The sequence below is a fragment of the Macrobrachium rosenbergii genome, chromosome 16, assembly GCF_040412425.1.
Source record: "Macrobrachium rosenbergii isolate ZJJX-2024 chromosome 16, ASM4041242v1, whole genome shotgun sequence".
Lineage (NCBI taxonomy): Eukaryota > Metazoa > Arthropoda > Malacostraca > Decapoda > Palaemonidae > Macrobrachium > Macrobrachium rosenbergii.
Window position 1 is genome coordinate 14,438,726 of NC_089756.1, and position 17,500 is coordinate 14,456,225.

The window sequence follows — 17,500 nt, forward strand, 5'->3', positions numbered from 1 at the left end:
TATATTGTATATGTGTGTGTGAGCAATAAGTATAATATATATATATATATATATATATATATATATATATATATATATATATATATATATATATATATATATATATATGTATGTATGTATGTATGTATGTATTCTACATTTTTGTAAGCTTTTTTTGTTCCTACGCCTCGTTTCTTTGTGTGTGTGCGTGCATGCCTGAGTGTGTATGCGCATGTGTGTATGTGTGAGTTTATTCACGTGCGTATTTCACTACCTCATAAGATTACATTCAACAGAATTTTCCAATATCAAACTTCATCTCTTTCGGAAATATGCACCCACAGAATTGTATGGTATTGATAATGGAATTCGAACTGCCCTACCTTAGCGTTTCAGTTTTTGCGAAAAGCGAATTCCTGCTTTCCACAGGTCCTAAATTGGGCCACTCCCAATAGACCACGACTGTAAAAAGCCCTCATCGTTTTTAATTTCTAGACAGAATTGTTATGCCAGATAATTCCCAATCAGTCACTCAGCCATAACAACCTACCAATAATTTCTCGATTGCTTATGTCGTAATAGCGTTGCGTACGGAATAACCAGCGTAGTTTTAAGCGTATATCATAAAGAAATTAATAGAGATGAGAAAATGACAAGTTTAACCTCTAAGAAATAATTATTTTATATTTGAACGCCAATTTGTAACGACGCGTTAGGCAGTAAATGCTTATACAAAATAAAACGGAAAATAGTATATTTTCGATGGGGGGGATACATAACACAAAGTATGTGCAAATAAGTCACTGATATAGAAAAAAATATACCGGCGAAACCATCAAGAAGTTGCAAAAGTCAGAGACAAAGATATCAATTCAATACGAGACACTTTTGGGTCAAAATATAATCTATAGAGGGAAAGGCACGTTACATTTCATTCAAAAGTCGCTATATAGCCTTCACTGCTTAGAATCAGATGCCAAACTAATGGCGTATTTTCAAGGTTTGTTACAATATGATTTATGTTATTTTGCTTCAGATATTATTTTATCAAAGAAAATCTGCAAACAACTAAGAGGATTTAGTGAAGCGTAACCATGTTAGTGTTCTTTGTGTGTCATAATCTCCTTAAACTATGGTCTTCCACTCCCTCCTACCAGCCGGCCCACCCCACCTCTCTCTCTCTCTCTCTGTCTCTGTCTCTCTCTCTCTCTCTCTCTCTCTCTCTCTCTCTCTCTCTCTCTCTCTCTCTCTCTCTCTCACACATAGACAAAAATTTTCGTTATTATTCACTACAATCTTCTAACGCATCACTGCCTATCAGCAGAATTTATACTCAAATGTACATTCATATACATCAATCAATGAAGAAATGCACATGTACAAGAATATACATACACACACATATATATATATATATATATATATATATATATATATATATATATATATATATATATATATATAGAGAGACACACACACACATACATATATTAAATATGACATCCATACCGTGACAGCTAAACTTCAATTCCAAATAATGATGTGTGTGTGTGTGTCATTGACTCCACATCAATATTTGTTATTGAAATTTAGCTGTCACGGTATGGGTATCATATATAAATAAATAATATATTTACATATATATGTGCGTGTGTGTGTGTGTAAGGTATGTTAGGGTGTTGTAAAAGTTCCAAAGAATGGAAATGAATAACGGTTCCTTCCTTTATATGGGATAGGGGAATTTTCAAATATGAACATAATATTAGTTTAATACATCCGGGAAAGTATACAGTAAGATTATGACTGAAAGTAATAAAAGACAAAAGCAGTCGCGGGTTAGACAAGGAGGTATGTGTGAGTGTGGATCGACGTTTTTTAATGAAACAATTTTGTGAAGATTTGTGTAAGCAAAGGGAAAAAGATAAGCAATGTTAAGGGTGCTGATGATATCACGTAGAGAAAATAACTGGTTGAGAGCGGTTCAAGGCCTTTATGACAAGAATGACTAGGCTGCTAGACTCTGAAGGTGGGAGAGCAACAAGCTTGTTGTAAAAATGGGTCAGAGACGAGGGTGTGGATGATGACTCCCTAGCTTTTTAACATATTCACTGACTGATGTACAGTATATGATTGTACAGTATACATACTACTGTTAGGAATTGATGCGTCTCTTAGAAGATAGTAGGGAATAATAACGAGAGAGAGAGAGAGAGAGAGAGAGAGAGAGAGAGAGAGAGAGAGAGAGAGAGAGAGAGAGGGAGAGAGAGAGAGAGAGAGGTGGGGAGTGGAAGACGAAAATTTAAGTATAGTTTGATGCCGATGCAAAGTCGTGGAATAAGAAAATGAGCCTTAAAATAATTGTGCGTCTGTGCACGGTGGTCATGGCAAAATAACGATTCAGGTGTGGACAGAGAAAATTATTCTTCGCGTTAGGTAACCCTCTAATTAAAAGAGACATAGACCTGTGTCATGCGGAAGTGCTTCCGGATGATCGCCGCGCATGAAAGCACAGTAGCTCTACTACAGCAAAAAATGTGAGAATGTTGCTTGCAAAAGCAGCGAGCCCAAAAGCCACACCATTTGAACTTTGGAAAATATATAATTTATTATGGAAGAATTTGAAATTAGTGGCCTTTAAAAATCTGGGAATAATGTGTGGGATTTCAAGCCCAGCCTCTTACGTTAGGAGAATGACTTTTATAATAATGATAATAAAGATGAAACATACAAAATATGATATAATCATGATTTTTCTTACTTCTATCATTTCCCACTGAATTCAATCGAACATTCAGTCATTTACAATTTTATGATTTGTTATGATTTAACACAATCTTCCCTAACATTATTTTGTATACAGTAATTTTAACTAAGATGCACATCTCTTATAAAGCCCAATCCGTATAGTCTCTCTCTCTCTCTCTCTGCGAAAGTGCCTACAAGTGATATGGTTGTTGGCCTGGAAAACAAGATTGTTCAGTATGCCGATGATGCAACACTTGTGGGTGTAGCAGTCTTCACTTATGAGAAATGAAGATGCCCTCAGCCTCAATCGGGACATGGACCGAATCAAGGAATGGTGTAGTCGGTGGGGTATGAGGCTGAACTCCAATAAAACGAAAACACTATTGATTAGCAGATCTCGTACTGATTTTCCACCCCATCCTCCCCTTCAGGTGGATGGGACTTTGCTGATTGAGTCTGAGGCTTTAACTATTCTAGGTGTAACTTTTGACTCACATCTAACTTTTGAGAAACACCTAATCAAGGTCTCAGCAAATGCCGCACGAAAGTTAGGTATTGTTCGTAAGGCCTCGTGTGTTTATGACAGTGATAAAATCAATGCAACCTGTTTTAGGTCGTTTGTGCTTCCTTTACTAGAATACTGTTGACCGGTGTGGATTCTGCTTCTGCCAGAGATTTATCTCTTTTAGATAGAGTGGTTCGTGGTGGTAAGTTTGTGTTTCCTAATAGTAGCAGTTTTATGACTTGGACCATCGACGGATGGTCTCGTTTGTCACTTTTTCATAAGTTGTATTTCAACAGAAATCTGTCACATTCACAAGTGATCCCTGATCCCCTTTATCTGTCGAGAGCAACCAGATTTGCTGAACAGCAGCAGCATCAATATGCAGTAAATGTGCCTTGCTGTGGAACAGCCCCCCAGAGGATGTCGTGCAGTTGGAACTTCAGATGTTCAAGCGAAAATGCAATACATTACTACCCTAATGCTATTCTTCTTGCATTTTAAGACATTTTTATCTATTTATCGATTTATTAATTTATTTTTTTCTTTTTTTAATAAGTGGGATTTCTTCTTTCTGTATTTCCCTTTACTTCCTCTTACTTACTAATGAACACCATATTCTTTGGAAACATGAATTTCAAGCCAGTGGCCCCAGTAGGCTTGTTCCTTATGAATAGGTTTCATCTGCTGAATAATAACAATAATAATTGTGAATTATGAAAAAGCACCGCTTTGTCAGACCTCTTTACCTAAATGTTCATTCCGCTGGGTCACCGAAAAAAGCTTTTGAAGGATTAACGATCAATGAATGATTGTTTTCGCTCATAATAAAACCCCCAGGATTAAATTTCGTCAAATCCGTGGAGAATCATGACGTTTCATGAGAGAGAGAGAGAGAGAGAGAGAGAGAGAGAGAGAGAGAGAGAGAGAGAGAATCCTGTTCTTGTATATGGAGGGAATAGAAAATATTTTTTGAGACTGAAAGACTACATATGCTAATATCATGGGTCTTTCATATTCTCTGTAACGAGAGAGAGAGAGAGAGAGAGAGAGAGAGAGAGAGAGAGAGAGAGAGAGAGAGAGAGAGAGAGAGTGTGTATGTGTGTACTTTCACGATTCGTTTTTTATTAGTGTTTTTGTATTAGTGACATTGTTATATGTGAAGAATGATCAAAATGAAAACTGAAAGATGAAAAGAAAAATACATTTTGGACAGTATATTTCACGTCAGTGACGGTATAAAATAAATGCCAAAAATTCTCGTGCGACAGTTAACTATTATTTCATTTTATATTTCAATCGGATTAGAGAGGATAAAATGATACTGTGACGCAAAACATCATCAGACACTGTATCACACAATACCGTATCAAAACACAGGTAGAAAAATATTTTACAAATACACTGAATGAGAGATATTTATACCAGAGCACATTTACAAACTAGGCAAACTACACTACCTGCTACTCTAATATTATGTAAGTAAAACATACAACAGCAAAAATATATTTAGTGAGAATTTCAAAAATAAGGACACCAAACTCCTAAGCACAGGACATCCAAATAAAAAAAATAGACATTTATAGTCATGAATAGGAATTACATCAAAAAGAATAAACACGAAATACAATAAAGAAAAATAAAGAAAGTCTTAATGACGCTGTCTCTTCAGGCCTGGCCATTAAACAGTCGTGTTTGCGCCCGAGTTGAGGATTCTTTAATAAATCCATTTTCTGTGCGGCTGGGCCGGAATGCTCCTTATAAACTCTGGCAGCCGCCAGTGAAGCTGGCCCAGACACTCGTAGTGATTTTCCCCACCGCATATAATCTTGTGTTCATGATGGGGAGTTATGGCGAGACGAGCCCAAATCTTGCTTCAAAAATGCAAAAAGGTGGGAGGAGAGAGAGAGAGAGAGAGAGAGAGAGAGAGAGAGAGAGAGAGAGAGAGAGAGAGAGAGAGAGAGAGAAAGAAGTGTTCTTGCTGCAAGTGTATGAGTATTATAACAGTATATTCTGATTAAACAAAGTTAACCATACAATGCAGGTCCCAAATATAAAAATATAGACGAGAAAGAGAGAGAGAGAGAGAGAGAGAGAGTTTTTGCTACAAGTGTATGAGTATTAAAAAAGTATATTCTGATTAAACATTGTCAACCATACAATGCAGGTCTCAAATATAAAAATGTAGACATGAAAAACAGAGAGAGAGAGAGAGAGAGAGAGAGAGAGAGAGAGAGAGAGAGAGAGAGAGAGAGAGAGAGAGTGTTTTTGCTACAAGTGTACCAGTATTAATTAAAACACTATATTTTTATTAAACAATGTCAACCATACAATGCAAGTCTCACATAGAAAACTATAGACATGAGAGAGAGAGAGAGAGAGAGAGAGAGAGAGAGAGAGAGAGAGAGAGAGAGAGAGAGAAAGGAGTGATTTTGCTACAAGTGTATAAGTATTAAAACAGCATAGTCTAATTAAACAATGTCAGCCACACAATGCAAGTCTCAAATAGAAAAATATAGGTAAGAGAGAGAGAGAGAGAGAGAGAGAGAGAGAGAGAGAGAGAGAGAGAGAGAGAGAGAGAGAGAGAGAGAGAGGGCAGTACGTGTAGGAATATTTAATCAATATATTCTGATGGAGGAATGTCGTGCATAAACGGTAAATCTTAAAATCACACAAAATATAGGCCAATAAAAAATGGCCAAGTCTTGCCGGGGCGAGAGAGAGAGAGAGAGAGAGAGAGAGAGAGAGAGAGAGAGAGAGAGAGAGAGAGAGAGAGAGAGAGAGAGAGAGACTAAGCGTTTTGGTAGAGCAATTTTAGGCGAAGTAAATCTCTGAACAGACTTGAATGATAGAAATACTAATCTTTCTTAGCTACTATTTCCAGTACAAATGAAAACACTGAGCATTTCTTATGACCAAACATTCTGATTCTTTCAAGTATAATTATAAGAAATTTCCCTTCTTATTTCTCCCGACTTTATAAAATCTCGATCGCTAATCCGAAATCATGAACCTTACGAAGAATCAAAACTGAAACTCACAAAATATGAATCTAAATATAAACACGAGAAGAGTATACCACCGCCACTTTCAGGTAAATATACATCTTCCATAAAATTCAAGTTTAAAAACTAAACACTTCATCATTACTGATCCTTAACTTCATAAATCTAGGAATATCTGAATTTGGAGAAATTCTTATTTTTTTTAAAGAGACTGCATTTTCTGTAAAATAAAATGAAACAACCTCATTTCTGATTTCGTAATATAAGTCTTACGATTATCCAAGGCCAGTACACTATGGATCAAGTTCGTATTCCTTTTAATACACAATTTTATCTTTGTGATATAAAAAAACTAATCTTAATTTTAGCAATAAAAATCTTATGATTATCAAAAGTCAAACAAACATTACGACCCAAATTTATAGTCATATACTAAGATTTTTTTATGAATAAAACAACCAAAAATTTTCCTTTTTTTCCTTTCGTGGCACAACTCTTACGATTATCCCCCCCCAAAATTTTTTCTTTCTTTTAGTAGGAAAATTCTACGATTATAAAAAAAAAAAACCCTTATTTTTCTTTTCGTAGGAAAATTCTGACGATTATCGAAAGCCATAAACTTGACGAAGGACCCAAAAATCGAGACTCGCAAAACACGAATAAACGTCACCAGATAAGACGTGTCATTTTCGTGTCCTCCGTGGCAGAAAGTCAATACGACATTAAGTCTGAACATACCTGAAAAACTTCCAAGGAAAGGGATGAGAAAAGCCACGGCCTTTTACCTTCTTTTCAAGTTTTACGGAAGAAAGTCGCATTTTTTTCTTTATATCCAGATTGTTTATTAAAAAGGGTGATGGGATTGGTATTGTTCAGAGTCTCGATAGTCCATGTGAGACGACAAAAATGACATCTATATAAAAACATAACAACGAAGAAAATTAAATAGCCTCTTAAATAACAATCACTTAACCGCAAGTCAACTTTCTTAAGCACCTGAAATTTAACCCATTCTTAAAAGCTCATGACCACTGAAGACGCCTGTGCATTTTTTAAAATCAATCTTAAACAAGAGACCACAAGAGACTAAATCACAGCCATTTTCAAGATAACGAAGACTTGATGCCCTGTTTTCTTCTTTCCATAACAAACAAATTGCGAAAAAACGACACTCGTTATGTTAGAGGACAGTCTAATACAGAATCTATTGTTCGGCTTAGAACAATGACCATTACTTCTGACATAAAAATTCTTAACAGCAAACTCGAATTTTATCAGCAGGTATAGATGAGACTGAAATTCCTTTTTCAGGTTCAGCACAAAAGCAATGATTCTGTATAAAAAAAGGATATTATTTTTTAAATCTGATCAACTTTTATTTATGAATCGGATTATATTGGTCGAGCAAAAGACAATTAGAGATCCAGTTAGGGACTGTCAGTTAACCTTTGATGTATATTGCATCTTTGATCTGCATTAATTTGTTTTTACTGATTACTTTTTTTCCAGCGTGTCCAATATTTGTTTCCAGGTTTGGCTTTGATGACTGTCCACGCACACCTGCGTGAATGAAATTGTTTTTGTGCCCGTATCTCTTTTGTTTACTTCCAATTTTTCCTCCGAGTCTTTCTGCTGGGGGATAAAACATCTCAATTATCTGAGTAAACAATTGTTTTTTTTTATTGCATACTTTTGTTACTGTGTTTATCAAATTTTGGAACTTTCAGGTTAGGATTGTAAGTTATGCCAAGTTTTCCAAATTGCATTTGTATATATATCTCTCTTCAGGACCAGGCCTCCAGCGACCCCCACTCTCAGAGCCGCCTGGAAGAAAACTCGGTCCAGGAGGCAATCTTCCAGGAGGCAATCTTGCAGGAGGCAATCTTCTCCCAAACCAGACACAGGGGGGAGGCCTACAACTTCCCACCACTTGGGCACAAAACACAATGACCCCCCAACCCGATATCAAAGACCTGAAACAAACGAACTCAGACATGAGCAAAAGGACAGGGATCACGAGGCAAGGCTCCCTCGGCCAGGAGCTCCATGAAAAGTCGCTCTTAGGTAACCAAAATTCCCCAATGTCTAGTGTGTTAGGTAACCGGGCTCCCCCCAACATCATGCAAGACAAGGCAGGACTACTACAACAACAACAACAACAACAGCAACAGCCTTTATTCGGTTCCCTAGGCGGGAGCTCGACAGCTTCACAGGGACCAGCTATGCCTGGCACCCAGGCGCTTATGCCCGGTGCTCCTCAGGCGGGCACCAGCATAGTCCCCGGTGCCCAGACACAATCAAGTAAGTTCACGCATCTCGAAAGCCACTTCTGAGAGAAAGAGAGAAAGGAAGGACTCGAGAAAGCCAGACTTTCTCATAGATGCTAAAGCACGACCTGCCTTCTGTATCCTGCTGGTAACATCTAAGACTTTGCCACTGCCAAGTATTTTCTTCTGTAGTAGAGCGAGAAGCAGAAGTATTGATGCTACATGTACTGGTAGAAGTTGTATACCTCTGAACTGTCTATCCTACGACAAGCCAACCCATATATATATATATATATATATATATATATATATATATATATATATATATATATATATATATATATATTATATATATATTATATATATATATATATATATATATATATATATATATATATATATATATATATATATATATATATCTTTATATATATAGATGCTTGAAATCACCAGAACACGTGATGTATAATGCATTATGTGTCACATGGAAAAACAAGTCACTGGGTATATATAACTTAACCTGTTTTGCCTCTAGATTTATAAAACATCTTCAAGAGGACTGATACACAGTGTTAGAAAGTCAAAATATATATGGTTAAGAGACAGTACAAACAAACAGACAGACATCTGTAAAAATTATTCACACCTGATGGTAAGGAAAATAAAGCGAGGGAGGATCAGTAATCTCACGAGCATCTGAGTTAAGTGCCGCACTTTCAAATTTTATTTCTCTAAAGAAGGTAGTTTACCTGGGCCTACAGCAAAGTTAAGAGCCCAACTCAGACGCTAATGAGTTTACTGCTCTTCCTTACCTTTCTTTTTTTATCACGTGCGAATATTTTGTTTCCAACCGTCTATACACTTCCTTGTGCTGTTACAAGCATATAATATTGCGAATTTCCATAACTATGTATCAGTCCACTTCAGGATATCTTAGAAGACTAAAGGCAAAACCGGTCAGGGTTTATTCCCAATTTAATTTTTCCTGGTGGTACATCTGCATGTATGTATATAATATATATATATATTATATATATATATATATATATATATATATATATATATATATATATATAAATGTATATATATGTATATGTATATACATATATATATATTTTATATATATATATATATATATATATATATATATATATATATATATATATATATATGACAGCACGCATTTCTATTACAGTAGGGTATGCACGCTTTGAATTTCTCTTGTTCCATTATACCAGTATACCTACCACACCATAATGAAGATATCTTTGCATTCCTCACAGTATTTGAGACAAGTAGACACCAAAACGCATTTTTTTACTTATACGACCCCCTCATATGCACACCATCTTTCCTAAAAACGCCGAATTTTAGTGAAAGGCGTCCAAATAGCGGCATAGCTAATGTGTTTTCTAGACTAAGTACCTAGAGCCGGAGGTAAGAGCAGTGCATTATGCCTTGTGTATAGAGAGAATGGAGTAGGTACTCGATACTAAGTAGAAGCTAGAGTAGCCAAGACTTTAGAGTTTCCTCCGTCGGTACCTTAAAGACACGGTAACTGAATGAAGGCATGAGATTAAACAGACGACAGTAAACCCATTCACAAACTGCATATTTTTTTTTTTTTACTTAACTGCTTCTTTGACCACCAAACGCAATACTATACGCAGAGTACGTGGCATGCTTTTAGCTTTTAAGATTTCAATGTTGGTATAATGATATTTCTAATGGCACTTACTGTAGAGTATATATATTATAACCAATATACTGATAACTTCTTGGAAGACGAACAAGGTATGTTAGTAACTAAGGCCCATAGATTCATAGATATATAGTTATTAAATTTAAAAACAAAGACTAAATACCTCCAAATTCCTTCATCTTTAAACTCATGATACCTAAAATTACAAATAAGAACAATGGTAGATAGAATAATAAATTTTACTCACCTACATTTTATATATATATATATGTAAAAATATATATAAATACTTCAAAATATTTAAGTTATTATAAACTAGACCGAAACTTCCTTTCGCCATACTTCATTTGACCGAGTAAGCAAAGCTTTACCTAAGACTGTCTTACTCTAACCTCGGAAAAATTCCTTAATAATTTCTGATCCCTTTTAGTTCCAAGTCAATAATATTTATTCATACCATCAATCCGAATTCTCCGGAGGTCCAGAGGAATAAATATGCTTCATTTTCTTTGATACTGAAGTTTACTGCATTGCAAAGGAGAGATAAAACTGAGAGGTGGGTACAACTGAAAATGTACGATAAAGCATTAGATTCCTATTGTAATGCTCACAAAACTATACGTGTTACGAATTTCAGTACAACTTTATCGCCTACATAATTTTCACGTCCAAAAGATTAGCCTTCCCACGTCAGGTTTTTAGGTGAAGGATATATATATATGTATGTAAATATATATATATATATATATATATATATATATATATATATATATATATATATATATATACATATATGCACACATATACATATTATATATAAATAGTGTATATATATATATATATATATATATATATATATATATATATATATATATATATATATATATATATATATATATATATATATATATATATATATGTACTGTATATATACACACACACATCTCGTCCATACATTTAAATATGTACAAAATAGTACATATATGGATATACATATACCGTGCGTATCTTTTACCATTTACAGTATAAATAGCTAAATAGCTCGACAGATATAGATATAGATATTAATATAAATATAGATATATAGATAAAGATATAGATATAGATATATAGAAGGTACATGTTACACTGCTTTTCCTCCTATCCCAGGTTCGCCGAAAAAGACGGTTTTTATCAGATGGCGAAACGTCTCAAAAAACATTTGAACCCAGAAATTTCGAGTTCATCGTCTGTTGGCTGCTGAATTTACACAGACCTTGGGAATGGGATCTATGGGTTTCACACACACAAACACATACACATATATAAACATTTATACGTGTATATATGTATATATATATATATATATATATATATATATATATATATATATGTGTGTGTGTGTGTGTATACATACATACATGTTGTATTTATGTATGTATGCATGTACATACATGTCCAGATAGGTTTCATACATATATAAATATATATATATATATATATATATATATATATATATATATATATATATATATATATATATATGGTATTTTATATAGGGATATTACATAAAGGGATAAGTATATAAGCAGACAGATATACAGATAGATTGCTAGAAGGATAATAGTACATCTTGTAACCTGGCCCTTATGTGAGTACATACAAGTTAGAAAGTGGATGCAAGAAGTTACACTTTTCCTCTATCCCGTAGTAATAATACTGTCAATTAGGAATAGAGGGCCTTTAAAGACAAAGAGAAAATATAGATATTACATATCTTACACCAATCTTGCGCAAAATGTCCTTCGAATTCCAGGTGACATATATCACTTTCGCTAACAACAGAGAGAGAGAGAGAGAGAGAGAGAGAGAGAGAGAGAGAACGGTTAATCATTGTCTGCAATTTTCGAAGGAAGAACGACAACCCTTTCTTGGGAAAAATCATGGCACGTGTTCTTTATAAAATACGGTAAAAAAAAATAGAGTAAAATTACTTTCATATTCAAATATGGTCTCAGTACCTAGGATATCGAAGCAAAATGCAACGAGAAATTCAAGAAAGAGGAAGAAGTAAACAAACTAAAAACTTCATCTCCGAACATCCCCATTCCCAGTCCTCTGCTGGTTCCTTCACTCCCGGGAAAGGTAGACAAAGAAAGGAAGGAAAAACAGAACTTGTTACTATCTTTATCTCTCGCGAAAGACGTTGTTTTGCTTGGGGAGGAGGAGGAGGAGGAGGAGGAGGAGCCAAATCTACCAACTTTGGCAATTCGAACTTTCGCCGGCCTCTTGCAAAGGCAGGCGCCGCCATTTCCCCATCATGTCTTCCGGCCGGAATAAGCAACGCTGGCTTTCCTATGGACCCGACTTGCATAACCGCCTACGTTCTCCTCATCTCTCTCTCTCTCTCTCTCTCTCTCTCTCTCTCTCTCTCTCTCTCTCTCTCTCTCTCCAAGCACACAGAACTAGAAAATAGATCCATTCTCTCTCTCTCTCTCTCTCTCTCTCTCTCTCTCTCTCTCTCTTTCCAAGCACACAGAACTAGAAAATAGATCCATTCTCTCTCTCTCTCTCTCTCTCTCTCTCTCTCTCTCTCTCTCTCTCTCGATGATTACAGAGTCTCGGCGGCTGCATTCAAAACGGTGACCTTCAGCTCTCCAGGTCTCTATAGTCGTACAGAGACAGGAATGGCTTCCTCTCCGGGAGCCAATGGACCATAGTCAAGATGGTGCACGCGCGCGCGCTTATGTGTGTGTGTGTGTGAGTCTGTGTTTTTGTCTTTCTCTGCCTCACAGGAATGGGTGCTTGTAGCATCGTTCGATATTTTGAATTTCTTTCCAGCGAAACCTGTGTATATTAGGCCGTGTCTGCTGGTGTGAGTGTATGCTGACGTTTGTACATAGAGTATACCCATTCCATTTGACTCCGTGTCCCTTTTAATGTTGCTCGTCTTTCTTTTACTTTTTATCTAAAATCATAATTTTCCAGTGTTCAAACTTAGTCATATTTTAGCCCTTTTACCCTTTTCACTTTCCCACGCGGTTGTGTTGAAATATGAAGAAGAAATTGCACCTGATATCCTATAACCACTACTGTACTTATAAATAAGAATCGCCATGAGAGAAAATTCCCTTTGTTTTCCCAAACAGGGAACAAAATGCGTTAAATGCCCCGCATGACGCGATTCTCCCAAATCAGGGAAGATCTAAAACGTGTTTTGTCAAGAGGTTGTTATGAAACTGGAGTGCATTACCAAGACTCTCCTGATCGATCTCATAAAAAGAAAAAAACCTGTCGGTATGACCACATTTTCTATTCAGATTCTCATACTAATGGGGACGTTCCTTTTCCGTTTCGAAAGAGATGATTTTTTGGCAAATCTGATTCTTCTCAAAGAAGCTTTAAACTTACTGGAGAAGTTACGTAAGCACGATAAATAAAATAAAGACATTTAACACTTTTGGTGTGGGATTTCTTTCAATTTTTTTATGAATGGTCTCTAAAGAACTTTCATCATACGACGATCTACAGGAGAGCTTGAGAGCCGTTTTCCGGAAATACTCGTATAATACTTCAAAGAAAGACATTGAACACTTTTGGCGTGGGATTTCTTTTAATCTTTTTTTTTTATAAATGATCTCTATATATTTTTCAACATAATGCGATCTGCAGGAGTTCTCGAGAGCTGTTTCCCGAAAACATGATGCTTCAAATTAAGACATTTAACACTTTTGGTGTGGGATTTCTCTTGAATTTTTATATGAACGATCTCTAAAGAATATTCGACATACGACGATCTACGGGAGAAATTGAGAGCTCTTTTCCGAAAATAATTTACGGTCGTAGAGGAATATAAACAAAAATGCCAACTCTGGCGGCTGTGAATCCAGAGGAGAGCGTCTGGCAGGAAATTGGAAATCGATCTCGACTAATTAGCGAGACCTGTAATCTACAACTGGTGATAACAATCAGAAAACTTTAGGGGAGAATTCGCAAATTAATAGTTAGTTGGTTATCACGAGACGTTTGCGATTTTACCCGTTCTTATTTACTTTTGCGATACGCGAGGGGTAACGTGTTTTCGGAAGTTCTGTCAGTCCCACGCCTACCGAGAGAATGAGAGAATCGTGGCAATAATGTTGCGCAGGCTTCATTTCATCATGAAGTATAACGTTAAAGAGAAATTAAGAATACTTTTCTCCTTGGATTTTAATAAATTTTTATCAATTTATTCATTTACTAGTTTTTTTTCTTTTTTAATAAGTGAGGTCTCTTCTTTCTATATTTCCCTTTACCTCCTCTTCCGACCTCCTAATGAACACCATATTCTTTGGAAGCTTGAATTTCAAGTCAACGGCCCCTTTGGGCTTGTTCCATATGAATAGGGTTCATCTTGTGAATAATAATAATAATAATAATAATAATAATAATAATAATAATAATAATAATAATAATAATAATAATAATAATATATATGATGCAAATGCATGAATCAGAGAGATATTCAGCTGTGTTGTATTTCTCATTATCTTCTGTTACTTCTTTGGAAGCTTGAAGAATTTCAAGTCAATGGCCCCTGCGGGCATGTTCTTTATGGAAAGGGTTCATCTTCTGAATAATAATAATAATAATAATAATAATAATAATAATAATAATAATAATAATAATAATAATAATAATAATAATAATAATAATAATAATAATAATAATTTTCCGGTATGTAAATGAATGGCCGAGAAGGATATCTAACTATACCTTGTCTGCAGTAATATTTATTTTATTGAAACAAATTAAAAGATAAGAAGACTAGAATGCATTAGAGAACACAAAAAGAAATATGTACACGCTGCAACACTGGAATCAGGAACACTTACAATTTCTCGTTGAGCGTCTTGTCCAAATATTGTTTAAAAAGAAGATTCTATTGTCAGAATAAAAAAAATAAATGCACTTTCTAAAACGACGAAAATAAAAATAAACCACCGTTGCCGAATTGCGCAACTAAAAAGATCTCTTAAAAGTCTACCCATTCGCTTTGTTAGAAATGTTTAAATTCAAATGTTTTAGAAAGGAAAATATCACCAGATTCTTTGTGGTAACAACAAAATGCAAATTCAATTATTCCACTAAAATCCGAGTCTCGAATGTAAGCACCTGACTCAACAAGGTTTCATCGATTGGAAGTCTCTGCAACACGTAAGAAAATCGGAGTTGCAACATCATGTATGTACTGCTGCCACACGTGCCTTCAAACTAAGTGGTGTGCTCCCCGCACGGCTTCACATTCATTCATATACTATTAAATTCATTCACATACTATCAAATTCATACATATACTATCAAATTCATTCACATAATAACAAATTCATTCATATACTAACAAATTCATTCACATACTATCAAATTCATTCATATACTATCAAATTCATTCACATACTATCAAATTCATTCATATATACTATCATATTCATTCATTTACTATCATATTCATTTATATACTATCAAAATTATTCATATAGTATCAAATTCATTCACATACTATCAAATTCATTCATATACAATCAAATTCATTCATATACTGTCATATTCATTCACATACTATCAAATTCATTCATAAATGTCAAATTCATTCACATACTATCAAATTCATTCATATGCTATCATATTCATTCATAAACTATCAAAATCGTTCATATACTATCAAATTCATTCACATACTGCCAAAATCGTTCATATACTATCAAATCCATTCACATACTATCAAATTCATTCTTAAACTATCCAGTTCATTCATATACTATCATACTCATTTACTTGTTATAAAATTCATTCATTTACTATCATATTCATTCAGATACTATCAAATTCATTCACATGCTATGAAATTCATTCACATGCTAGCAAAATCGTTCATATATCATCAAATGCATTCATATACTATCATATTCGTTCACATACTATCTAATTCATTCGTATACTATCAAATTCATTCACATACTATCAAATTCATTCACATACTATCAAAATCGTTCATATACTACCAAATTCATTCATGTACTATCATATCCATTCACATAATATCAAATTCATTCATATAATATGAAATCCACTCATATACTATCATATTTATTCACATACTATCAAATTCATTCATATACTATCAAATTCATTCACATACTATCAAAATCGTTCATATACTATCAAATTCATTCATATAATATAATCATTCAAATACTATCAAATTTATTTGTATACTATCTAATCCATTCACATACTGTTAAAATCATTTATATACTGTCATATTCATTCACATATCAAATTCATTCACATACTATGAAAATCGTTCATATAGTATCAAATTTATTCATATACTATCAAATTCATTCACATACCATCAGATTCATTCATATACTATCAAATTCGCTCACATACTATCAAAATCGTTCATATGCTATCATATTCATTCACATACTGTCATATTCATTCACATACTATCAAATTCATTCCTATACTCCCAAATTCGCGTATATACTATCAAATTCCTTCATATACTATCATATTCATTCACATACTATTAAATTTATTCATATATTATCAAATTCATTCACATACTATCAAATTCATTCATAAACTATCAAATTCATTCACATACTATCAAATTTAGTCATATATTACCAAATTCATTCACATACTATCAAATTCATTCACATACTATCAAATTCATTCATATACTATCAACTTCATTCACATACTATCAAATTTCATTCATATACTATCACATTCATTCACATGCCACCAAATTCATTCACATACTATCAACTTCATTCACATACTATCAAATTTCATTCATATACTATCACATTCATTCACATGCCACCAAATTCATTCACATACTATCAAATTCTTTCACATACAACCGAATTCATTCACATACTATTAAATTCTTTCATATACTAACAAATCCGTTCATATACGATTTGTCTGGTGGAAAACGTTTCATAAATGTTCTAGTAAAGCAGCTCTTACAAGGAATGCTTTTCAGAATAATCTTACACGTTTATTTCATTATATCTTTTTGCTTTCGTTCTTCGCTATGCACTTAAAACGAAATCCTCTTCTTCGAACTGCGCGAGTTGTCTAACCAAATGTTTTCGTACTCTTTACTTCTGACCAATAAAAAGAATTATTGCAAGAACCACTTGAGAAATAAGACTATATACGAAACACAAAAATCGACCAAGATAAATAAAAAAAGTATCTAAAAATTAGAGAAAGGTAAAAATTTTACTCACATAACACTACCAAATTAATACAGAAATGT

General features: G+C 34.2%; 1 protein-coding gene across 17 annotated transcripts in view; it reads left to right on the plus strand.

The window, feature by feature from the left end:
- LOC136847104 (uncharacterized) overlaps nt 1-17,500 on the plus strand; it is a 335,956-nt gene that overhangs the window by 23,935 nt on the left and 294,521 nt on the right. For 15 of the 17 annotated variants that reach the window (XM_067118428.1, XM_067118422.1, XM_067118421.1 and 12 more), the window contains exon 2: nt 8,020-8,532. The exons of the other annotated variants lie outside the window; for them this stretch is intronic. In XM_067118428.1, the coding sequence (XP_066974529.1) occupies nt 8,020-8,532 (513 nt within the window). The remainder of the gene's footprint in view (nt 1-8,019; nt 8,533-17,500) is intronic. 17 annotated transcript variants of the gene reach the window in all.